The sequence below is a fragment of the Quercus suber genome, unplaced genomic scaffold, assembly GCF_002906115.3.
Source record: "Quercus suber isolate HL8 unplaced genomic scaffold, Cork oak 2.0 scaffold_1164, whole genome shotgun sequence".
NCBI classification, from domain to species: Eukaryota; Viridiplantae; Streptophyta; class Magnoliopsida; order Fagales; family Fagaceae; genus Quercus; species Quercus suber.
Window position 1 is genome coordinate 34,674 of NW_027070563.1, and position 24,335 is coordinate 59,008.

The 24,335-nt window shown below is 33.4% G+C and overlaps 3 protein-coding genes across 3 annotated transcripts; all 3 read left to right on the plus strand.

The window, feature by feature from the left end:
• The first annotated feature begins 4,082 nt into the window (after positions 1-4,082).
• Positions 4,083-5,444, plus strand: LOC136065790 (U-box domain-containing protein 33-like). Its single transcript, XM_065769449.1, has 2 exons — positions 4,083-5,098; positions 5,250-5,444. The coding sequence occupies exons 1-2, from the start codon at positions 4,843-4,845 to the stop codon at positions 5,417-5,419; spliced, it is 426 nt and encodes a 141-aa protein (XP_065625521.1). The 5' UTR covers positions 4,083-4,842; the 3' UTR covers positions 5,420-5,444.
• Positions 5,445-6,728: 1,284 nt separating this feature from the next.
• Positions 6,729-15,705, plus strand: LOC112004539 (U-box domain-containing protein 33). Its single transcript, XM_024036785.2, has 8 exons — positions 6,729-7,565; positions 7,717-7,838; positions 8,154-8,275; positions 9,372-9,476; positions 10,593-10,881; positions 11,011-11,148; positions 12,228-12,758; positions 14,808-15,705. The coding sequence occupies exons 1-8, from the start codon at positions 7,310-7,312 to the stop codon at positions 15,516-15,518; spliced, it is 2,274 nt and encodes a 757-aa protein (XP_023892553.1). The 5' UTR covers positions 6,729-7,309; the 3' UTR covers positions 15,519-15,705.
• A 226-nt stretch (positions 15,706-15,931) lies between these two features.
• On the plus strand, positions 15,932-23,254 carry LOC112004527 (uncharacterized). Its single transcript, XM_065769448.1, has 3 exons — positions 15,932-16,472; positions 17,142-18,418; positions 22,849-23,254. The coding sequence occupies exons 2-3, from the start codon at positions 17,993-17,995 to the stop codon at positions 22,891-22,893; spliced, it is 471 nt and encodes a 156-aa protein (XP_065625520.1). The 5' UTR covers positions 15,932-16,472; positions 17,142-17,992; the 3' UTR covers positions 22,894-23,254.
• Positions 23,255-24,335: the final 1,081 nt, after the last annotated feature.

Sequence of the window (24,335 nt, forward strand, 5' to 3'; positions counted from 1 at the left end):
TGAATCACTTACTTGTCTCTTCTGGCTTTATATAGTCTTTATGTGAGTAAATATCCAATCTATTGGCCTCTCCTTATGTTGTACCTGAGCTGAAGGATTTATGGCTCAATAATGACCACTTAATCCTAACTTTTTAACGTTCGTAACGGCCATTAAATGATATAATTGGACAGTGGTAATAGCTCTGCATTCATTCATCATTTGGTCATTAAATGCTGTTTGGAATTAATGTGCTTATGCTCGTCTATACTTTTACTCGTCATTAACTTAGACGGTTTGCAATATGGACGAGCATTTTATCGCTATCTATTAGTTATAGTTGAGCTAGAGGGTTAAATGACTCATTTAATAGCCATTTAATTTCCCTATTCAATGTCTTATAACGACTGTGTAATTGTCAGTGTTAGGACATATATGTTTTAACTTGTTTAAGAACATATGTCACTTAGTTATGTAAATTGGCTAATCCTTTGACAAAACACACTTTGCTTGTAATTGGGTAGTTCTAGGTATTTTTAATACTTCAAGAAACAATGTTTCAAGGTCAAGTGTTGAAGTCATCAAGTCTATTGGGTGACACAAGTTGCATTATCATTGAGCAATCTCTGTTTAAGCAAATTGTGATCAACAGACGAAGTTCTTGACCTAGTTCATCTTCCATCAAGAAGTTGCTGTGTATTTGCACCATAGGCTTTTGTAACCAAGCATCTTCCTGCTATTCATCAGAAAGGATGATCTGAAGAACTTTGCAGCCAACCATTCTTCCTCAGTTGGTGTTCTGAAGTCGCGTACTTGGATCCGCGCATTGGTTAGTCACGTACTTGGGAGCCGTGCATCAAAGGTGGAGACTGTCACTACAGATCAAGTCCAATTGGGTATTGGGGTAAGGGTTCAACTGTAGGTTGGTAAGGTACTTGGAATTCCTTTACTTGTAACTGCTTGATTTGATAATAATGGAGTTTCGGGAGTGGTGACCTGAAAATCACCCGGTGGGGTTTTTGCCATTAGGGTTTTCCCCATTAGTAAACAAATCACCGTGTTATTTATTTTCCGCTGCATTTTTAGTTGATTGGTGATTTGTTTGTGCTTCCATAAAATTGCATGATTAATTGATTAATTAATTACTGGGCTAAATTAATTAATTAGGGTTAATCACAAGGGGTCATTCAGATTGTGACCTATCAGTCAGCTTGAGGTAGTTGTAACAAATGTGAGTTAGTGGCTGGAAAGGTTGTACGTCCGTTATACTTGTGCCATTTAAGTGAGAAATTTATATCTGAGTATTAATGTGTGCTTACAATCTTCCTTAGTAATGACAGTTGTCTTTAGTAATGATGATCATCTTTAATAATGACGGTCACTTTAAAGACGACCATTACACTACTCATCAATATATATATATATATATGTGTGTGTGTTAGGACATATGTAATTCATGTTAGGAACGTATGTCAATATTTATGTAGTTGGATAATCCTTTAACAAAACGCATTTTACTTGTAATTGGGTAAATTTAGGATATGTTTAATACTTCAAGAAACCTTGTTTCAAGTCTAGTATTAAAACCATAAAGATTGGACCAAGAAACAAGTGAAGAAGGGCTATTCACTAAAGCTGGACAAATAGCCCGACAGCTACTCAACAAATAGCTATCTATCGAGGTATCTATCAAGGCTACGAGAATTTAGATTTTCAAATCTGATTTTCGGCCCATATTTTTGTATTTGTGTAGGGTTTCTTTTCTAACAACTCTATACATATATAAGGCTTATTTTAGAGACCGTCATATAAGAGAATACAAGGAGAACATATGCAAAAAGTGAATGATGCTTTATTCTCTCTGAAAGAAGCTACTGCGTCTTTTATGCCTTAGGGTTTTGTAACCAAGTGCTTCTTGATCTTCATTGTTGATGAAATGAAGAACTTTGCTGCCAACATTCTTCTTCCTCAAGTTGGTGAGTGAGTCATGTATTGGGATTCATGCATCAAAAGGGTGGCGTTCATATATTGAAGAGTTTAGAGGTTCTGAAGCGATAGAAAGTTTCTGCTATAAGTTCATCTACGGGGATTATAGAGTCTAAGGACAAATGTTTTATACTAGATCTGAAAATTTTCTTTACTATAGTGGATTGCTTTTCGGGAAGGTTCCCCTCCAAGTTTTTTACTATGAAACTAGTTTGTTTCATTGGTTTTCCTAGGTCATCATATCTTGTCTTATTTACTTTTTTGCTGCATTTATTTTTGACATGATATTGATGTTTATTTGTTTTAACAAGTTTTATTCATAATAAATCTAATTAACAACTTGGATTTAAAACTTGTTAATTCTATCAACTAGGATCTAAATTTCCCAACAATATATATATATATATATTCTTGCATCTCTAATATTGTTCCTTCGTTATAGAAGAAAGAGTAAAACATATTAAACAATAATGTGCATAAATATGAGTGTTAAATTCTACTAAAATCATGAGTTTAACTTGAGTCACGATTTTAATGATATTACATATCTATATCTATATAATAATTAATAGTCGAAATGTTTGATTTTTTATTGATTGCTCTTTATTGCATCACACAACTACATAAATTAATATCACATATACATTTAAAAACACTGAACAGTTGTGACTTTTCATTTTTTTAATAGGCACATTTTCGGCCAATAAGCATATTTTTGGTCAATATGCACCTTTTGGTATATCCAATATGAAAAGTTATAACATTTCAATAAATATATTTTGGTAAACACCTTTTCATTAAATAGACACATTTTCAATCGATAGGCACATTTTAACATATCCAATATAAAGAGTTATGATCTTTCAATAAACACCTTTTGGTAGACACCTTTTCATTCAATAGACTCATTTTTAGCCAATATACACTTTTTATTATATATATTACAACATATATAAATATATATATATATATATATATATAACACAAATTAAACTAGAGACACAACACTTTTCGGTCAATAGACACATTTTCATTCAATATGCACATTTTTTGCCAATAGACATCTTTTCGGTCAATAGGCACATTTTCATTCAATGGACACTATTTCGGCCAATAAGCACATTCCCGATCAATAAACACCTTTTAGTATATCACTATATCCAATATAAAGGATTGTAACATTTCAATAGACACGTTTTGGTAGATACATTTTCATTCAACAGACACATTTTTTACCAATAAGCATATTTTCATTCAATAGGCACATTTTTGGCCAATAAGCACATTTTCTTATATCCAATATGAAGGATTATGACATTTCAATAAACACTTTTTTATTGGCACATTTTCATTCAATATGCGTATTTTTGGCCAATAGGCATATTTTCAATCAATAGACACATTTTCATTCAATAGGCACATTTTTAGCTAATAGGTATTTTTCAACATATATATTACAATCTATCTTATATATACCTATATATACAACCCAAACTAAACTAGAGACACATCATTCTGTTTCTTTTTTTCCCACAAAAAACTAATAAATAAAATAAAATTGTTTCCTTTTTCCTAACTAATAAAATTTTGTGTTATTTCTTTCAATATTTTTTTTTAAAAAATTTTATGCATTTTTGCTTACTACTCTAACTCAAAAATAATTATTATTTTTCCTTAACTTCATTCAGTAACTATTTTTATATATTACACAGGTTAACGACTAATATATACATATGTGAATAGACACGCGTGTAAGCTTAGAAGAAAAACTCTTGGTTAAGTCACTAAAAAGTTTCAAACCGCTCACCACCTAGGAAGACACAGGCTGCTTGGTGTGGAACAACAGATAGGGCAAATGCGTGCCACGCACGAGATTAAGGGCAAACAGTGTCTCCAAAATGCGTGTGAGCTATGACAGCAGTAACAAATGATTTAATGATACATGCACGCACCACAGAGCGCTCGATCGCAGAATATATAAATATAATAGGGCATGTGGGGGAGCCCTGGAGGGGATATGCATATATATGTCATCCACATCTGAGCCGGTCTGAACTTTCACGAAGGTCCATCTATATATGTATACAACAAATGATGCGTGATATGGATGACCACGCGGTCTCATTTCTATACTTTGATTTAAAAGAGAGAGAGAAAGTCAGTGACACGTCACACATGCAGTCATCTTATGAAGCTAGGTAGGTTTGACGATGTAAAACATGGGAGAATATGTGCATCTATATACCATATACTTTCCAAGTTTCAACTTCCCAGTAAAAACCTTCTTAATTGCTTCTTTAGGGTAGAACCGTAGAGGTTGAATTTTCTTATTTCTTTTTCTCTTTTTTTAAGGATAAAAAAATAAAAAGATTATCGGCTTTCTGAAAGAAGTTCTTTGTTTTTATATATAACTCATTCTCGCTTTAAGACAAGCATTCTCTTTCATTGCCAATCAGATACCTCGGATCCACGGTATCCTAAAGGCTTTTCCAACTGACCTTTTCGTGATTCCTTTGAATGTCCTTGTTTTAATTGTTGGCGTTCTTTCTTAAGTTCTTGTAAAGCCATCAGATTTTTCAATTCATGAAGCTAAAAAGGGTTTTCCTGTTTTTTGAGATTGCTAGTTACAAGTTCTTTGAAAAGTTTTGAATCTAAAGATAGAAAGTTTTTGTTTTTTATTTTTATTTTTGAATCTAGGATAGAAAGTTGGAGTGGGTTGTTGTGATTTTGATAAAGAGAGAGAGAGAAGAGAAAGAAGTTGGATTGGGTATTGGAAATAGAGAGTTTTAGAGAAAGTGTATAGTACTGTGTCCATGCGAAGAAACCGCTGCTAGTTCCGTACAATAATCATTGACTTTTCCATCAATATTTCTCGTCATGGCTGTGGTGAGTCCTATGCCTGCAAGCTCCCAAATTGGGTCTCATCACTTCAGGGCTCCAATGGTTGAGGCATATGGCCAAGAGATAAAAGAGCTACCAGTGGCGCCACGTATAACCGAAGAGATAATATATGTTGCTGTGGGAGATATCGTGAAGGAGAGCATATTGACCATAGCATGGGCATTGCAGAAATCGAAAGGGAAGAAGATTTGCCTCCTTCACGTTCTTCAGCCTTCACAAACAATCCCATTGAGTAAGTCAGACCGCATAAAAATTTAGCCATATATAAATTTCTATATTTTCATGAATACGTGTGTTTACAATTTGAGATTTGTTGGGAATGTGTAAAATGGTGTTGTAGTTGATTTCTAATCATTGAGATTAATGTTTAACTTGATTTGCAGTGGGTACAAGATTTCCAGCAAGCTCACTGGAAGAAGAACAAGTCAAGGCTCACAGGAAAACTGAAATGGAAAATATGCTAAAGACCCTGAATCGCTACCTTCTTATCTGCCGCCAAATAGGGGTACAACTTCTTATGTCCCATTTTGGCTATATTTCTGCAGCAAATTGATCTTGATGTGTTTCCTTTTTTGTTTTTTTTATTAAGTAAAAAAACTATTTCTTGAATCGAGGACATGATGTTTTTTTTTCTAAAGGATACCATGGCTTATTATGACCAGTCATTTGATATTGTGCATGATGGGTTATAGTAGTTTACTTCCAACTTTTGGGATTGATGATTTAAAAATCTTTAAAATTTAAAAAAAAAAAAAAAATCCTTTTAAAATGACGGATTGAATTTAACAGACACATTTTTTACCAATAAGCATATTTTCATTCAATAGGCACATTTTTGGCCAATAAGCACATTTTCTTATATCCAATATGAAGGATTATGACATTTCAATAAACACTTTTTTATTGGCACATTTTCATTCAATATGCGTATTTTTGGCCAATAGGCATATTTTCAATCAATAGACACATTTTCATTCAATAGGCACATTTTTAGCTAATAGGTATTTTTCAACATATATATTACAATCTATCTTATATATACCTATATATACAACCCAAACTAAACTAGAGACACATCATTCTGTTTCTTTTTTTCCCACAAAAAACTAATAAATAAAATAAAATTGTTTCCTTTTTCCTAACTAATAAAATTTTGTGTTATTTCTTTCAATATTTTTTTTTAAAAAATTTTATGCATTTTTGCTTACTACTCTAACTCAAAAATAATTATTATTTTTCCTTAACTTCATTCAGTAACTATTTTTATATATTACACAGGTTAACGACTAATATATACATATGTGAATAGACACGCGTGTAAGCTTAGAAGAAAAACTCTTGGTTAAGTCACTAAAAAGTTTCAAACCGCTCACCACCTAGGAAGACACAGGCTGCTTGGTGTGGAACAACAGATAGGGCAAATGCGTGCCACGCACGAGATTAAGGGCAAACAGTGTCTCCAAAATGCGTGTGAGCTATGACAGCAGTAACAAATGATTTAATGATACATGCACGCACCACAGAGCGCTCGATCGCAGAATATATAAATATAATAGGGCATGTGGGGGAGCCCTGGAGGGGATATGCATATATATGTCATCCACATCTGAGCCGGTCTGAACTTTCACGAAGGTCCATCTATATATGTATACAACAAATGATGCGTGATATGGATGACCACGCGGTCTCATTTCTATACTTTGATTTAAAAGAGAGAGAGAAAGTCAGTGACACGTCACACATGCAGTCATCTTATGAAGCTAGGTAGGTTTGACGATGTAAAACATGGGAGAATATGTGCATCTATATACCATATACTTTCCAAGTTTCAACTTCCCAGTAAAAACCTTCTTAATTGCTTCTTTAGGGTAGAACCGTAGAGGTTGAATTTTCTTATTTCTTTTTCTCTTTTTTTAAGGATAAAAAAATAAAAAGATTATCGGCTTTCTGAAAGAAGTTCTTTGTTTTTATATATAACTCATTCTCGCTTTAAGACAAGCATTCTCTTTCATTGCCAATCAGATACCTCGGATCCACGGTATCCTAAAGGCTTTTCCAACTGACCTTTTCGTGATTCCTTTGAATGTCCTTGTTTTAATTGTTGGCGTTCTTTCTTAAGTTCTTGTAAAGCCATCAGATTTTTCAATTCATGAAGCTAAAAAGGGTTTTCCTGTTTTTTGAGATTGCTAGTTACAAGTTCTTTGAAAAGTTTTGAATCTAAAGATAGAAAGTTTTTGTTTTTTATTTTTATTTTTGAATCTAGGATAGAAAGTTGGAGTGGGTTGTTGTGATTTTGATAAAGAGAGAGAGAGAAGAGAAAGAAGTTGGATTGGGTATTGGAAATAGAGAGTTTTAGAGAAAGTGTATAGTACTGTGTCCATGCGAAGAAACCGCTGCTAGTTCCGTACAATAATCATTGACTTTTCCATCAATATTTCTCGTCATGGCTGTGGTGAGTCCTATGCCTGCAAGCTCCCAAATTGGGTCTCATCACTTCAGGGCTCCAATGGTTGAGGCATATGGCCAAGAGATAAAAGAGCTACCAGTGGCGCCACGTATAACCGAAGAGATAATATATGTTGCTGTGGGAGATATCGTGAAGGAGAGCATATTGACCATAGCATGGGCATTGCAGAAATCGAAAGGGAAGAAGATTTGCCTCCTTCACGTTCTTCAGCCTTCACAAACAATCCCATTGAGTAAGTCAGACCGCATAAAAATTTAGCCATATATAAATTTCTATATTTTCATGAATACGTGTGTTTACAATTTGAGATTTGTTGGGAATGTGTAAAATGGTGTTGTAGTTGATTTCTAATCATTGAGATTAATGTTTAACTTGATTTGCAGTGGGTACAAGATTTCCAGCAAGCTCACTGGAAGAAGAACAAGTCAAGGCTCACAGGAAAACTGAAATGGAAAATATGCTAAAGACCCTGAATCGCTACCTTCTTATCTGCCGCCAAATAGGGGTACAACTTCTTATGTCCCATTTTGGCTATATTTCTGCAGCAAATTGATCTTGATGTGTTTCCTTTTTTGTTTTTTTTATTAAGTAAAAAAACTATTTCTTGAATCGAGGACATGATGTTTTTTTTTCTAAAGGATACCATGGCTTATTATGACCAGTCATTTGATATTGTGCATGATGGGTTATAGTAGTTTACTTCCAACTTTTGGGATTGATGATTTAAAAATCTTTAAAATTTAAAAAAAAAAAAAAATCCTTTTAAAATGACGGATTGAATTTTTTGATTTATTTTGGGGACGATGGCATTCAAATTTAGGTGCAAGTAGGGGTAGAACATACTGCAATGGAAAGCATTGAAAAGGGAATTGTGGATCTCATCTCGAAGCATGGAATCAAGAAGCTTGTTATGGGAGCAGCAGCCGACAAGAACTATTCAAGGTATTTATCGGTTTGAAAAATATCTATGAAGAAGAAAAAGAACAAAGACAAAAAATGTTCTATCAAAATTAATGTTTGTACGTAATACTGATGGAAGAGTGTACCATGTTTCGAAAACATGAATCTTCTCCCTCACATAAGGATAGACTCCACACACATGGAGTCCACCCTTATGTAAGAGAGAAGATACATGTTTTTGAAACATAACAGATTTTCTCAATACTGATCTATTCTATTGTCGAAAAAAGTGGCTATAATTTAATGCTGGAATTTTTGTAGAATTTAATCCCTATGAATTTAAAATTTTCTTCTAATTACATTGTGGTATCTATCTATTTGATTATGAGAACAAGTAAATTAATATCTTTTCAAATCCTCATTGTGATTTGTAGGAATATGGTTCCATTATTTTTGTGTGTGTGTGTGTGTGTTTTTTTTTGAATGATTCAAAGTCTACCGGGTGTGGTTTATTATTCCCCAATTTAGTTAAATGTTTTTAATCAAAATAAGTCAATCTTGCATAATGGTCTACTTATTGAAACTTGCATATGTATTTATATAAGGAGATTGCTTACCCTACAGCTTAAGTTGGAGAAAATTGAAGGACCTTAAATCTAAGAAAGTCATATATTTCTCTCACATGTGAGGTCCACCCTCATGTGAGAGAGTGGATGCATGTTTCCAAAATATAATGGATTTTCTCAATACTGATCTATTCTATTGTCTAAAAAACTGGCCGGCTATAATTTAATACTAGAATATTTGTAGAATTTAATCTTTAAGAATTTAAAATTTTCCTCTAATTACATGGTGGCATCTATCTATTGGATTCTGATAGCAAGTAAATTAATATCTTTTCAAATCCTCATTTGTGATTTGTAGGAATATGGTTCCATTATTTTGTGTGTGTGTGTGTGTGTGTGTGTTTTTTTTTTTTTTTTGAATGATTCAAATTCTACCAGGTGTGGTTTATTATTCCCCAATTTAGTCAACTGTTTTTAATCAAAATAAATCAATCTTGCAGAATGATCTACTTATTGAAACTTGTAAATGTATTTATATAAGGAAATTGCTTACCCCACAACTTAACTTGCAGAAAATTGAAGGACCTCAAATCTAAGAAAGCCATATATGTCCGCCAAGAAGCACCTGCATATTGTCACATACAATTCATTTGTAAAGGGCATCTAATTCGCACGAGGTTTGCTTGACATTTATTATTAAAATTGCGTTTGGTTATATCGCTTGAGAATGTGTTTTTTCATCTAATAATAATTTATATTAAAATATTATGAAAATGATCATTTTTAAAAAATAACCCTAACAAAAGAAAGATCTAAGCACCAAAAATAAAAGAAGCTTTTTTTTTTTTTAATAAGATAGTTTTGCAAATATATATATATATATATGTATGTATGTATGTATGTATAAAAACAATTTTCCTAGTTTCTCCATAAAAATTTTTTCTACAAATTTTCTTTAATTCTCTCTCTCTCTCTCTCTCTCTCTCTCTCTCTCTCTCTCTCTCTCTCTCTCTCTCTCTCTCTATTTATATATATATATATATATATACTCCCTCTATCTCACTTTTTTTGTGCTCTATTTCATTTTGAAATGTTCCAAAATATTGTTCTGTTTCTAAAAATACAAGTCATTAATTTACTAATATTCCTATTATACCCCTATTAATTTACTAATTCAATTTTTTAATAAATTTTTTTAAGGGTAGTTTTAGAAACTTATACATTTTTTAAAAGGTAGACAAGACAATAAATAATGTTCCCTTAAAAAATTTGACTTTTCAAACAGGATAAAAAACTAGGATAGAGGGAGTATATTTTTATAGTACCTATATGTACACAAACAATTTTCCACAAAAATTTAAGAAATTGAACATAGTACTACTGCACATAAACTTTAGAAACCCAAAAATCACTATTAGCAACCAATCATCATCAATAATATTACCCCACTCCAATGCCCCCCCCCCCCCCCACACAAAAAAAAAAAAATTAAATAAATTAAATCACCCATAAACTCATGATTTTTGTACATTTTAAAATTTTAAAAAAAAATTAAATTTAAAATTTTCATAAATAAGATAGTTATTAATATTTGATTATCTTACACACATTCTTTATCTAGGATATTTAAAATCCTGAAAAACCAATAAAAAAAAAAGTTGAAGTTCTAGATTTTAAATCACTACTACTACTATTGCAAGTAAACTAAACTAAAATATGCCTTATTTTTTCTTCACTCAAGTAACCTTCAAATCCAACAATTTCATTGATGCAAGCATCGTCTATCAAAATAGGGAGGGTAGCTTATTGAATGGAGCTGATGTGAAGGCTGAATCTTCATTGCCAGAAGAAAGAACTCCAAACGCTAGTGACTATATCCAAGGAAGTGTCACTGATGGAGATGTTTCTGTTGCTCTAATAAACGAGTTGGATGGAGAAAGGTGTGCTGATGAATGCAATGGGTCACTAAGGATAAGGAGTCCTTTAACTCGCTCTTCTACTGTAGGAGTCTTACCTTTATCACTGCAACCCAAACCAAACATGATTACTGATGAGACTATTAGTGGAGCTCATGGTACAGTGGTACGTTCAAAATCTTTTCATCTGGGCTCTGTGTGTGTGTGTGTGTCATGAGTTATGCAGATGTATAGATTTTTGAGTTCAGATTTTTGAAAGTTGTGTTTAGCGCACTAATTATCTTAGTGGATTCAGGATGGAGATATATGCCGTACTCTTTATAATCAACTTCAACAAGTGATGGCAGAGGCTGAAAGTGCTAAGAAAGAAGCATTCCAAGCGACACTCAAATGTAGGAAAGCAGAAAGAGATGCAAATGAGGCTATACACAAGGTAAAGTCCTAATTACTTATTAGTGCAAGTGCAACTTCTTTCACGTTTTCTGTTGGATATATTGCAAAAATTCATTTATTTATGTAATTATGTAAACAATAAGAACATGCAGATTCTATAACCAAAAACACACAAAGAAAGTAAATCTTGTGATGCATAAAATAATTAAGAACAATTAAATATACTCACAGATTAAATGAATGTAGAATGATAAATGTAAATTTGATCAAGTCTAGTGTTTAACAATATCTCATTAACATGGATTTAGCCCTTACATTATTTCTTCAATGGTGCTTTAAATTGAGTTTCTCCTGTTTCTCAGAATACAATGATCACACCAAACAAGGAAGAAGCACAAATAATCTGAACACTTGGCGAGCAAAACTGTCTCTTTCTCTTTCTTAGACTCTATGCATGAAAATTAATCCCAGGTAAAAGCTACCTAAATGGAATGAGGGACTCACTATAATAAACACACTAACACTATTTCAAAGAAGTTGCAACATGAACAGATATAATGTTCAAGAATTTAAAAAATAAAATAAAATAAATAAATAAACAAAACAAAACAAAAACAAACACTTCAATAAAATAATATAAATTTATTTAATATGGGCAGTCCATATGGACTCGCACTCATGAGTATATAAACTCATAAAATGTACAATTTCTTTTTTATGTTAGTCTCAAAGATTTTACTTCTTTAAACTATGTTTAAATGAGCACTTTAAAAGTCATTTTATGATTCACTTTTTTTTTTTTTTTTAATGGACAAATGCCTGCATGACATTAATTAATCTCCTTATGAAGAACTTGCTGTCCCAACTCGGATCCAAAATTGACCACCCAAACACTTGCAAATAACCATTTTTTAACATTTTCTCAATTAGGTAGCTGATTTTTCCAGTGATTGAAGTGTTTTAATCAATCTCCACATATATTTAGTGATTTTTTCTTAACTTTATAGTGATTTATCAGGTATATTAAATTTAACTTTTAAAGTTGTTCTATATATTGTAGATAGATCAACAAGTGAAAACCCAAAACATTAAATTGTGAATTATTAATTCAATTTACAGGTTAAAAAATCAGAAAGTTTATACGCTGAGGATTTGAAATGCAAAAAAGAAATGGAGAAAGTACTAGCAAAAGAGAGAGCAGAACTTGAAAAGGTGAAGCATGAGAGAGACCAAGTCATGAGAGAACTCCAGATTTCCCAAAATCAAAGATCATTATTTGAGAGCCAAGTGAAAGAATCTCATCAATCTGTAAAGGGGTTGGAGATGAGAATTATGCCTATTTTGGAACTATCACAAATTTATAAAAGAGAAAGGGATGAGATGCAAATGGAACGTGACACTGCACTGAAAGAAGTTGAAGAGCTGAGAAGAAAGCAAGGAGTAGTGGCCTCATGCACATGCATGCCTCAATTCTTCAGTGAGTTCTCGGTCTCAGAGATAAAAGAAGCAACGCGAAACTTTGATCCATCCCTAATAATTGGACAAGGAGGATATGGGAACATCTTTAAGTGTTTCCTGCGTTGCACCCAGGTAGCTATAAAAGTCTTACATACCGGAAGTTCACAAGGGCCCTTTGAATTTCATCAGGAGGTATGATGGTTTAAACATTACCAATTTAATAGTAGAAGTTTCTCTATTTTAGTACTTTTTATAGGTAGTAAGAAATAACATATCAACAAAAAAAAAGTTACAATAATTAGTATGACTTCAAATTTAATAGAATGATGGGAAAAAAAAAAAATACATGGAACCTTTAGTTTGTTGATGAGAATCCATAATCTAACTCTAAAAATTTTAAAACTAAGGTTTAGTTATTGTTGTTCACATTGATATTTAGTTAAATGGCTTGATTAAATAAATGTAAAATATTTAAATCACTAACCCACTGTTTGCTTGAGTGCAATTGGCATATTTGATGCATTTCAGTTCTATACGAATAGATGCCCAAATGTATTATACTGTCTTGATTTTTACATATGCGTATATTCAGTCTTGTTGGTTATTTTCTTTATTGGTTTTAGACCCTGTTAATCAAGTTTTAAATCCAAATATATACTCAATCCAATTGTGAATGTCCTTAGTGTCAAACAATCACCAGTCTTGTGTAAGAATAAAAACAACAAAAAATACGAAAAACAACAATATTATGGTGACCTAGGAAAAACTAATAGAATATAGATTTCAAAATAAAAACACTGAGGGCTTTAACCTAGCATCCCATAATGCCAAAACACATCTACTATTAAGATAGAATTTTACAAATTGAATAAAAATATTCCTAGTAAAATTTACTAACATTATCCAAAGCAACTTCGAATCCAAAAACTTATTCAATTATCAAGATGTGTTGCACTTGGATCTCCTATTTACGACTTCAAGTACTCAAAGATTTTGGTCTAGTACTTGAGAATATTGGGATTACAGCAACTTTAGGACTCGTTTGGTAACAGTATTTAAGTATTGTTGTTCAATTTTCAATATTTTGAAAATACGTGTTTGAGTGTTATAGAAAAATGTGTCAGAAGTGTTTTTTTTTTTTTTTTTTTTTAAATACTAAAAACTATTGTTTAAACAATAGTGCCAAACAGTCCCTGAGATCACCACATTTGCTGAATATGCTTCACTTCAATCACCCGTAGGGGCTTTTGATAGCAGAGGCACAGTACCTTTAGATTCTTAATCAGTAGATCTCCAAAAGTATTTATCACATGTACAAGGGTTTTCTTAAGTACCTCTAGCTTGCACACACGAAATTCTATCACTTGTTGAGCTAAATACACAAATCTAGAATCTCCTAGTCTAATCTATAGAAAACTGTCCTATTTCATCGATTGGATAGCTATCAAAAGCTGTTGAAAACATGAAACTTGCATATATAGTGAATTCCAGCATTTGGTCAAAAATCTTGTCTATGAATACGCACTTCTAAGACTCAATACAAGAAACTCACTCACAATTTGCCCACCTAAACCCAAACCCTAACAATCTCTAATCTTCACTATTTAGTCAGTAGTTCTCACTTTCATGGCTCTAGCAAATACTTGAAGTATAATGAAATTGAGTATGGGATTAGGATATATGATGTATTTATTTATTTTTGCTGTATATTTGAACACAGGGCATTTTTTTTCATCAAAATATCTCTCGAGAAATTTAGGTATAATTAATTTCATTCTTGCACCGGTATATATATATATATATATAATTTGTTTTCATTATAATAGTATTGATTCACAATCATGTAGGTGGATAGCATGTATTTAGAATGTGACAAAACTGAGGAGCTGAAAATAAATAAAATTGTTGGAAGTAGACTTAATAGAATTTTCTGGACAAGATTCGAATATTTATAATCTTCTACTTTCATACCATAATAAATAACCACTTGTTTTAAAAATTTAACTATTAAGAAATAATAAAGTTAACTATTTAACCAGTATTTTAATAAAGATAAACATAATGAAAATTGTTGCAAATAAGGTTCCTTATAATTAAGTTTTCTGTCACAATAGACGTAGAAAAAACTCATTTTTCTATGATCCTGTGACTGTGTGTCTCAAATCTCAATAGTTTATTCAGTAGTTGATAATTTGAAACATTCAACAATTTGCTTACAAGTTTCACATTGTAAATAATCAGGTTAATGTGTTGAGTAAGTTGAAGCATCCCAATCTTGTAAAACTCATTGGATCTTGCCCAGAAGTTCACGCTCTCATCTATGAGCTTCTTCCCAATGGGAGCCTTGAAGATCGACTCAACTGTAAAAACAATACTCCACCACTGTCATGGCAAACTCGGATACGGCTTGCCACTGAATTGTGCTCTGTCCTTGTCTTTCTTCACTCCCACAACATAGTACATGCTGATTTGAAACCCTCCAATATTCTCCTTGATGCTTCCTTCATTGGCAAGCTTAGTGACTTTGGAATCTCTCGTATACTATGTGACAGTTCTAGCGACACAACATTGTGTCATAGAACTATCCAGAAGGGCACTCTTGCTTATATGGATCCCGAGTTCATTCACACAGGAGTGCTCACTATAAAATCAGATGTTTATTCTTTTGGGATCATATTGTTACAACTGTTGACTGGGAGACCAGCCTTTGGGATAAAAAACGGAGTGGAATATGCCATAAATACAGGAAATTTGAAAGCTCTCTTGGATCCTTTGGCTGGAGACTGGCCATTCGTGCAGGCTGAACAATTGGGTCGCTTGGCATTGAAGTGTTGTGAAATGTACAGGAAATGCAGGCCAGACCTTGGGTCAGAAGTCTGGCAGGTACTTCAGATTCAGACAATGAGGGCTACTTCTTGTGGAGGCTCATCCTCAATCAGCTTGGATTCTTAATAAGATCATCAGACACCTTCATATATAATATTCTTCATTTATCCCACGTCCAAGTAAGGCATTGTATAGCAGTTTTATTACCCCAAAAAATGCAAAGGACATCCGACTTAGCCTGAATTATCTTTGATGATCACATTTGCCTATGTATATATTGTTAACATGTATAGTGTTGTGAGCTTTAGATCTACCTAGATTACTTGTATAGCATACATGCTTATACTATACTTTTACTTGTATTGCACACATATGCTTCCTATATAAAGGCTCTCATGTATATTCTTTAGTGTAAAATACAATACTATTGATTTCAGTATTTCTAACATGGTATCAGAGTTAATACTCTAACCTTTTCTTAGCAATCTTGTCTTTATTGGTGTGACTCCATTCTCAATATCGCTTCCGCCATCACAGTAGTCGCTGCAGCTTTTCGCCATTGAACCTCCGACGTCTTCCAACCGTCGTCTTTAAGTTCCGGACCTGCAGCCGCCATCGTTGAGGAGTTTCATACTACAAAGACCACTGCCCATTGCATCACCGCCTCAAATATTGCTCCGATTAAGTTTGTGAAGGTACCATTGAGATCATCTTGCACCGATCAACACATTCGTGGAAGCCTCGAAGCCATCGGAGACTGCACTTGCACCCACGCGGCACTCAAAGGTTTTGATTAACAGCGCACGCTCCCCACGCACCTCCCGCGCACCACTGCACATCTGGGTTGTTCCTCACGCGCTCCCACACGCTGCATCTATAGGTCACGTGCCCTCACGCATTGGAGAAGCTCAGCGCGTCCTGATCACGCGCCACTAGGACTCTCACTGACGTCATTCGTGATGTCATCACCTGACTCAACCCTACCTGACTCATCTGCTGACGTCATTCTGCTTACGTCATCATTGACTTTTGTAACAGTTGACCGTTGAAGATTTTGACCATTGACTTTTTGCAGTCCAGGTACTCCTTACCCAATTTTTTACGTAGATTTCATTTTTATAGTCCATTTTTGCATGTTTTTCTTTTAAATGATAAATAAGGACAGATCTTCTTTTTGTTGCAATAATCATTGCTGACAACTTAGCAAACGTTTTTACAATTTTTGCAAATGTTTTGGCCACAATATTGAGACTTGCTACTATTGCAACAAATCAATTGTTTCAATTTCTGCTACTACTGTTGCCAACACTAAAAGTGTCCAACCATTGGCTCCCGTCTCTACACAGTCTCAGTCTTTTGGATCCACTTTTACCATTTCCAGAGATGACCTTATAAGCATCATCGATAATGTCATTCGTATGGTTAGTTATGCATCTTATTCCTCTTTTCTCTCAGCTTTATCTGGTATGTCTCCTACCTCTTGGCTTATGGATTTTGTTTGTTGCAATCACATGACACCTCACTCGTTCTTATTTTTTAGACCTTAAACCTGCATCACACCCTCTTAATATTCACACGGCAAATGGTTCCACAATATCTGGTCATAATATAGGTTCCATTTTGACCTCCAACCTCTCAGTTCCTGAGATCTTTAATGTTCCTGACATTTCTTACAATTTATTTTCTGTGCGACAATTAGTTGAGTTGGGTTATCACATTATCTTTTATTATTCTTGGTGTATTATATAGGATTTAAGGACGGGACAGGAGCTTAGGACCGGTCCCAAAGTTGGGCGTATGCCTCCCGTGGACAACCTTCGTCTTCCACTTGTTGCTCCTGTTTTTATTGCTGCAGCTGCTGCAGTTTCTTCAATTCCTTCCCTTGCACTTTGGCATGCTCGACTTGGTCATGTATCTTCCTCTTGGGTACAACAATTGGCTTCTAGAGATTTGTTAGGTTCAGTGTCTACAGAAAATTTTGATTGTGTTTCATGTCAGTTAGGAAAACAACCAGCTTTGCCTTTCAATACTAGTGAATCAATATCCACTGATATCTTTGACCTTATTCATTCTGATATTTGGGAGCCTTCCTCTATCTCTAGTATTGGTGGGTCTCGATATTTTGTTGTCTTTGTTAATGATTACTCTCGCTATAGCTTGATTTTTAATATGAAACATCATTCTAAATCATTGCAAGTATATTCCAATTTTGCAAAAATAGTTGAAACTCAGTTTTCCAAACGCATCAAAAATTTTCGATTTGATAATGCTCTTGAATATACTCAATATACTTTTCAAGCTGTTTTGCATTCCTATGGCACTATTCATCAACTAACTTGTCCAGATACCTCTCAACAAAATGGTAGAGCCGAACGAAAACTTCATCATATTCTTGATACTGTTCTTGCTCTCCTTCTCTCTGCCAAGGTTCCTGCTCCTTTTTGGGGGCAAAGCTGCTCTTCATGCTGTTTATGCTAGTAATCGCATTCCAAGTCTTGTTATCCAAAATCAAACTCCATATGAGCGCCTTTTTAGGTCACCTCTAGACTATCATCACCTTCGTTCCTTCGGTTCTGCTTGTTTTGTTCTTCTTCAGCCATATGAGCATAAAAAACTTGAGCCTCGGTCAAGGCTTTGTTGTTTTCTTGGGGTATCAGTGTTATGATTTGGTTTCTCATCGTCTTCATATCTCCCGCAATGTTGTCTTTTGGGAACATTGCTCATTTGTCGAGTTCTCTCACTTCCGTGCCTCCTTATCTTCCCCCTCTGTCTTATATCTTTTTCCAAATGAGGCATATATTCCTTCTATAACTACTCCTTATCCTCCTGTAACTGCTCCTGATTCTCCTGTAGACTTCTCTATCCAACCACCAGATATCCTTGATTCCTTTTCCAGTTCACCCTTTAATGAACAGGTAGAAGATGAACAGGTCGAAGACGAGCTACCCAACCCTGCGCTTGGGTCCCCTGCTCCTGCTCCACCTAAAGATTTTGCACAAGACATTCCACCTCGTCACTCAACTCGGGTAAGATCCATTCATGCACATTTACTTAACTATCATTGTTACACTACACGAGCCTCACACCTATCGTGAGGCTTCCACTAACCCTTTATGGCAAATTGCAATGAAAGAGGAACTTGATGTATTATCTAAAAACCATACTTAGGATTTGGTGACTCTCTCTCCTAGGAAATTTTGTGGTTGGTTGTAAATGGATCTATAATATTAAGACTCGCTCTGATGGGTCCATTGAGCGCTACAAAGCTCGTCTTGTTACAAAAGGTTTTACACAGGAGTATGCTATTGATTATGAAGAGCCCTTTACTCCGGTTGCTTGTATCTTATCTATTCATACCCTCTTAACTGTTGCTGCTACCAGTAAATGGGACCTTTTTCAAATGGATGTAAAAAATGCATTCCTTAATTAGGATTTAAGTGAAGAAGTTTATATGCAACCTCCTCATGGTCTCTCTGTTAAATCAAACAAGGTTTGTCACTTTTGACGTGCACTTTAGGGCCATAAACAAGTTCCACAAGTTTGGTTTGCCAAATTCAACTCTACCATCTCTCGCTTAGGTTACATGGCCAGTCATTATGAATCGCCTTATTTGTTCGTCACACTGACAAAGGCACTCTTTTACTTCTCCTATATGTGGATAATATGATCATAACTGGTGATGACCTTAGTGGCATTTAAGAACTCAAGGATTTTCTTAGTCAGCAGTTTGAGATGAAAGATCTTGGACATCTCAGCTACATTCTTGGGTCTTGAAATCACTCATTCTACAGATGACCTTTATATTACTCAAGCTAAGTATGCCTCTGAACTCTTGCCTCAAGTTGGACTTACTGAAAACATGACTATTGATACTCCAGTTAAGCTTAATACCCATCTAACTCTACGCATCTGACTCCCTCAGGAGGAAAACCATTGTCTAATCCCTTCCTTTACAGACGCTTGGTTAGTAGCCTAATTTATCTCACTGTCACTCGTCCAGACATTTCCTATGATGTTCACCAGGTGAGCCAATATCTGTCTACTCCATGATCGACTCATTATGCTGCTGTTCTACGCATTCTTCGATACCTAAACGGTACTCTCTTCCGTGGTCTTTTCTACTTCGCTAAGTCTCCTCTTATTCTCCATGTATTTTTTGATGCTGATAGGGCAGGAGATCCCACTAATCGCAGGTCCACCACTAGTTATTACTTTCTTCTTAGTTCTTCTATGATTTCTTGGCGAAGCAAGAAACAAACTCAGCTGGCCGCTCCAGTACTAAAGTAGAATATCGTGCCCTTGCTGATATCACATCTGAGCTCCTTTGGCTACGATAGCTTCTCAAAGACTTAGATGTGTTTACATCCTCTACCATTCCTCTTTATTATGACAACTAGAGTGCCATTCATATTACTTACAATGAAATCTTTCATGAACGAACTAAACACATCGAGATTGATTGTCATTTTATCCATTATCATCTTGTCCATAGTGCTTTCAAGCTCTTCTCAATCTCCTCCTAAGATTAACTTGTAGATATATTCACTAAGTCACATCCTAAGGGATGCTTTCGTGATTTGGTTGACAACCTCAAGCTGGTCTCACACACTTGTATAGCACACATGCTTGTACAACACTCTTACTTGTACTGTATACATATGTCTCCTATATAAAGGCTCTCATGTACATTCTTTAGTGTAAAATACAATACTATTGATTTCAGTATTTCTAACATATCATGTGGTATTATGACTAAAGGGAGTACTAGTCTATTGTTTTGGATTATAATTCAATCATATGAACAGTGCCTTGAGTTCTAAATTAAATCCTTATGGATCCTACTTGTTAAGCTCAGGTCCTCTTCAATTTCTTGTCTTCAGCTAAAGACCGTAATTTTGCCACCTCATCCTAATCCAATCAGACAACCTTTAACTGGCCTATTTGAAAGAGTGTTTTCGGATTCTAAAATGGTCATGATAAACCCTCGACAGTGTGAAACATTAGCGAGAATTCATCTTAACAAATAGGCTGCACTAGCCTCTTTCCCTTCTCAGCAATCTAATGAGGAAAATCTATCATTAACTGCAAATCCAATCTCTCGGATACTACAAGGCTATTCGAAGATTTGTGATTGCCTATGTTCTCCAGCAACAATCTAATACAATTTCGGAGGAGAAAATTGCTTTTTGCCCCTTTCTGAAAAAAAATCCAGCATTTTGCCCTCTTTCTCAAACTAATTAGGGAAATGCCCCTCTTTTGAAAATCGAGTTTTTAAAAATCGATTTAGGCCCTATAGCGGCGTTTTTAAGGACCCTATAGTGACGTTTTAAGGACCTATAGTGACGTTTTATAACTCGATTTTCATAAAGTCGAGTTACATGTAATTTTTTTTCTTTTTTTTACCTATAACTCGACTTTATAAAAATCGAGTTACAAAACGTCACTATAGGTCTTTAAAACGTCACTATAAGGTCCTTAAAAACGCCGCTATAGGATCTAAATCGATTTTCAGAAACTCGATTTTCAAAAGAGGGGTATTTCCCTAATTAGTTTGAGAAAGAGGGCAAAATGCTGGATTTTTTTTCAGAAAGGGGCAAAAAGCAATTTTGTCCCACTTTCGGATGAACAAAGTGTTTGGATGAATCTCCTCTTAAATGTGTGGCAACATGAAGCCGTACAGTTAATACTCACAAGAATTGTCAAAGACGTTCAAGAAAAGGCCAAATTTTTAAATTATTGTAATTAATTGTAAACTCACATGATGCGTGGGAATATTTGAGATGTGGTATAAATACAATGTATTTTTTAAATTTTATTGTAGATAATTTGTTATCCTTAAAAATTAAACAATTTAAAAAAAATAATTTTTATATCTCTATGTTTACAAATATATAATTTTATTGTTTTTGGTAGTTTTGATTGCTATTATTATTATTTTGAAGTGGTCCATATTCCTAACTTTATTATGTATTATATTTTCCTAAAATCTTAGTAGAACTAAAATTTTTAAGTTTTTATTATTCAAATTTCTAATTCTCTTAAAGAAATTATCATGATAATAAAAACTTATCATACAATTAAAAATGATATTACTCAAATATTTGATAGACACATTCAAATGCATAATCATGTAAATTGTGTTTTGATATAAAATCAAATTCTCACTTCCAAACTAACAAATCTTCCTCATTTCACGGTTTCAACTTTAAAGGTCCTTACTTTCCGATGAAATGTCGTTTCATAGTATCCTGTGAGAAAAACTATCTGCCATTAAAGTTCTCTAATTTGTGTTTTCTACAAGTTCTGTAGAGAGAAATTAAGTTGAACTGGGTTTTGGGAGAGGTTGATGATTAAGCTAAAACAGTAGAGAAAGACAAAATTTCAAAGAAACTTTAAAGTACCCTTTGGAAAGTGAAACAAGATTGGCTTTGGATGTGGTAGAGTTATCTAGATATGCCTCTGATAACTCTGCATGATGGAAGAAAATGTGAATTAAAGAGCACAAATCACTCCTGTTATGGGCAATACACAACTCTGGGGGGAAAAAAAATGTATGCATTATTCATGTTCATCGACCTGCACAGATGATCCCCTTCAGTAAGTTGGCATCATATACTTATATTGCAATTGAAGTTTGCAAAGAACAAAGTTTACCTACAAAATTAGTTGTAGATTAAAGTTGCAACCTTACTTAATATCTTTTTATTGGAATTGAATTTTGACAAATCAACCATTGTTTACGACTTCTTCTTATATACTTTATGCTTGCACCATTTCTAGAAAATTAAAGATCTATAACTATGTTATCAATGAATTATTCAAATTGCAAGTTTTTGTAATTTAAAATTATGCATAAAATATGAACTTATAGATTATATAGTAAATAATATCTGATTAACATAAAATTTTATATATGTATTAAGAGTGTAATGAATATGAAATTCAACAGTTAAATTTTCAAAATATGTAATAATGTTTAAGGTTATAGCCTTAGGCTACAACTTATTTTATAGCTAAACTTTGTCATTTTGCAAAAACATATTTGTAAGGAAATAATGTAGGTGCTCCATTATCAAGACATGTGTAACACAGCCCTTAGAAAGTGCCTATACATGCGCATGTATATGAATATTTTGGAAATTAAACTTGAATGTTGGTCTTTTCTGTGATCATCGTTTTACGATTGGCCATAGTTGAGATGAGTTAAATTTGGATAATTGATTAAAAATTATAAGAAGTTGGTCCATCTGAACTTCATATTGTTTGGGAAGCAATTTTGATTCTTGAACCCACAATCTAATTTCATGATGAATTTGGTTGAACAGTTTATTGACATATACCAAGTTGACTGATGTTTTGTTCTGGTAAATATGGGAAACTCCTTCTGTCTTCCTGTTTACATGCCTTTTAGTATCTTGTTGGATGAATTTATTATTACCTTTTTCTTGGTTTGCAGTGGGTGGAAGATGGCCAGCAAGCTCACGGCAGGAACAGAAAGTGAGGGCATACCGGGAAATTGAGAGAAAAATATGAATAAGGCCCTAATTGATTACCTTTCTATCTGTCGCCAAATGGTGTTAGTGTACCTTCTTCTGTCTCCTCCCCCGTATACGAGCAATTACTTGTTTTTGATCAGTTGTTTCTGAGATTTTCAAGAAGTAGATAAGACAACTCAAGCTAAATGTTAGCATGGAAATCCTTTAGAGATATATATATATATATATTTTGAGAGATAATTACAACATGCTGTTAACCCCGCAAGTCAAACTATTTCCTCTCTAGACCCCTAAACACTTTGAACTCATGATATCCACCCCATAGCTGAATCAGTTTAATAAGAGATAAAGCATTAAAGTTTGGTAAGTGATCAACGATGGTATTAAAATCTGTAGAGTTCCTTCTAAACTGAACAATTGGAACGTTTTTTTTTTTTTTTTTGGGACTTTCTCATTTATTCTAGCATTAATGACTTTTACATCCAATAAAAATATATCGAGTGAAATTGAAATTTTAGGCTACAATTAAATTTATAGTCAAATTTTGTCCAAATTTAAAAATATTCATAAAAAATAACCATTCTTTATAACATTTGCACGAATATGTGAAGAATTGCTACCAAGAAGTCACAATATATATTATAATATTAAACGGATTCAAAAACCATGTATGAATATAGATACCATTTTAAAATGGTCCTTGAAAGACCTTTTATAAAAATTGTTCGCCCGTGCAAATATATTCATACTTGCACGTGTGCACACACATATATAATTGCCCTAATATAATGCTCAGTTTAGTATTTAGTAAACAAATATAAGCCTTGTATTCTAAAACCTTTTTTTTCCATACATCAATTGCACATCAAAAGAATTGATAACTTTTGATGTATGGATGGAATTAGAGGAGAAGAAGATGAAAGTAATCTATTGATTTTTTGGAGATGTTGCAAAGAATTTAAAAACTTTTCATATAACTTTAAAAAATGGCTACAAAATAATTTTATGTTATAATTTATATATATATATATATAAATAGGCAAAGCTTAGAGAAAATCCAATTAGATTTTAACTGGATCTCAATTTTTCTCCACTTATCTCATTTAATTTTTAATTTTTTTGCTAAGTGAATTATTGAGCGTAAAATTCTAAGAGTCCAAATCTAATTAGATTCTAAATTGGATTTCAACTGGAGTATAATTTTTTGCAATGTGTCTATCTAAATTTTTATTTTTGTGGCAAATAAATTATTGAGTGCAAAAACCAAAGAGTCTAAAAACAATTAAATTTTAAATCATATATATATATATAATGAAAAATCATTATATATTTTAGAAATGTATAGTTTAAAAAACAATTAAATTTTAAATCATATATATATATATATATAATGAAAAATCATTATATATTTTAGAAATGTATAGTTTAAAAAATAAATGTAAACTAA

Bases quoted from the DNA above. Each gene is read 5' to 3' on its own strand.
- LOC136065790 (XM_065769449.1), top strand. From the start codon at position 4,843: ATGGCTGTGGTGAGTCCTATGCCTGCAAGCTCCCAAATTGGGTCTCAT. The intron at 5,099-5,249 runs GTAAGTCAGACC...CTTGATTTGCAG, and splicing joins TTCACAAACAATCCCATTGA to TGGGTACAAGATTTCCAGCA.
- LOC112004539 (XM_024036785.2), top strand. From the start codon at position 7,310: ATGGCTGTGGTGAGTCCTATGCCTGCAAGCTCCCAAATTGGGTCTCAT. The intron at 9,477-10,592 runs GTTTGCTTGACA...CTATCAAAATAG, and splicing joins GGGCATCTAATTCGCACGAG to GGAGGGTAGCTTATTGAATG. The intron at 10,882-11,010 runs GTACGTTCAAAA...TAGTGGATTCAG, and splicing joins GTGGAGCTCATGGTACAGTG to GATGGAGATATATGCCGTAC.
- LOC112004527 (XM_065769448.1), top strand. From the start codon at position 17,993: ATGAGCATAAAAAACTTGAGCCTCGGTCAAGGCTTTGTTGTTTTCTTG. The intron at 18,419-22,848 runs GTAAGATCCATT...CTTGGTTTGCAG, and splicing joins CACCTCGTCACTCAACTCGG to TGGGTGGAAGATGGCCAGCA.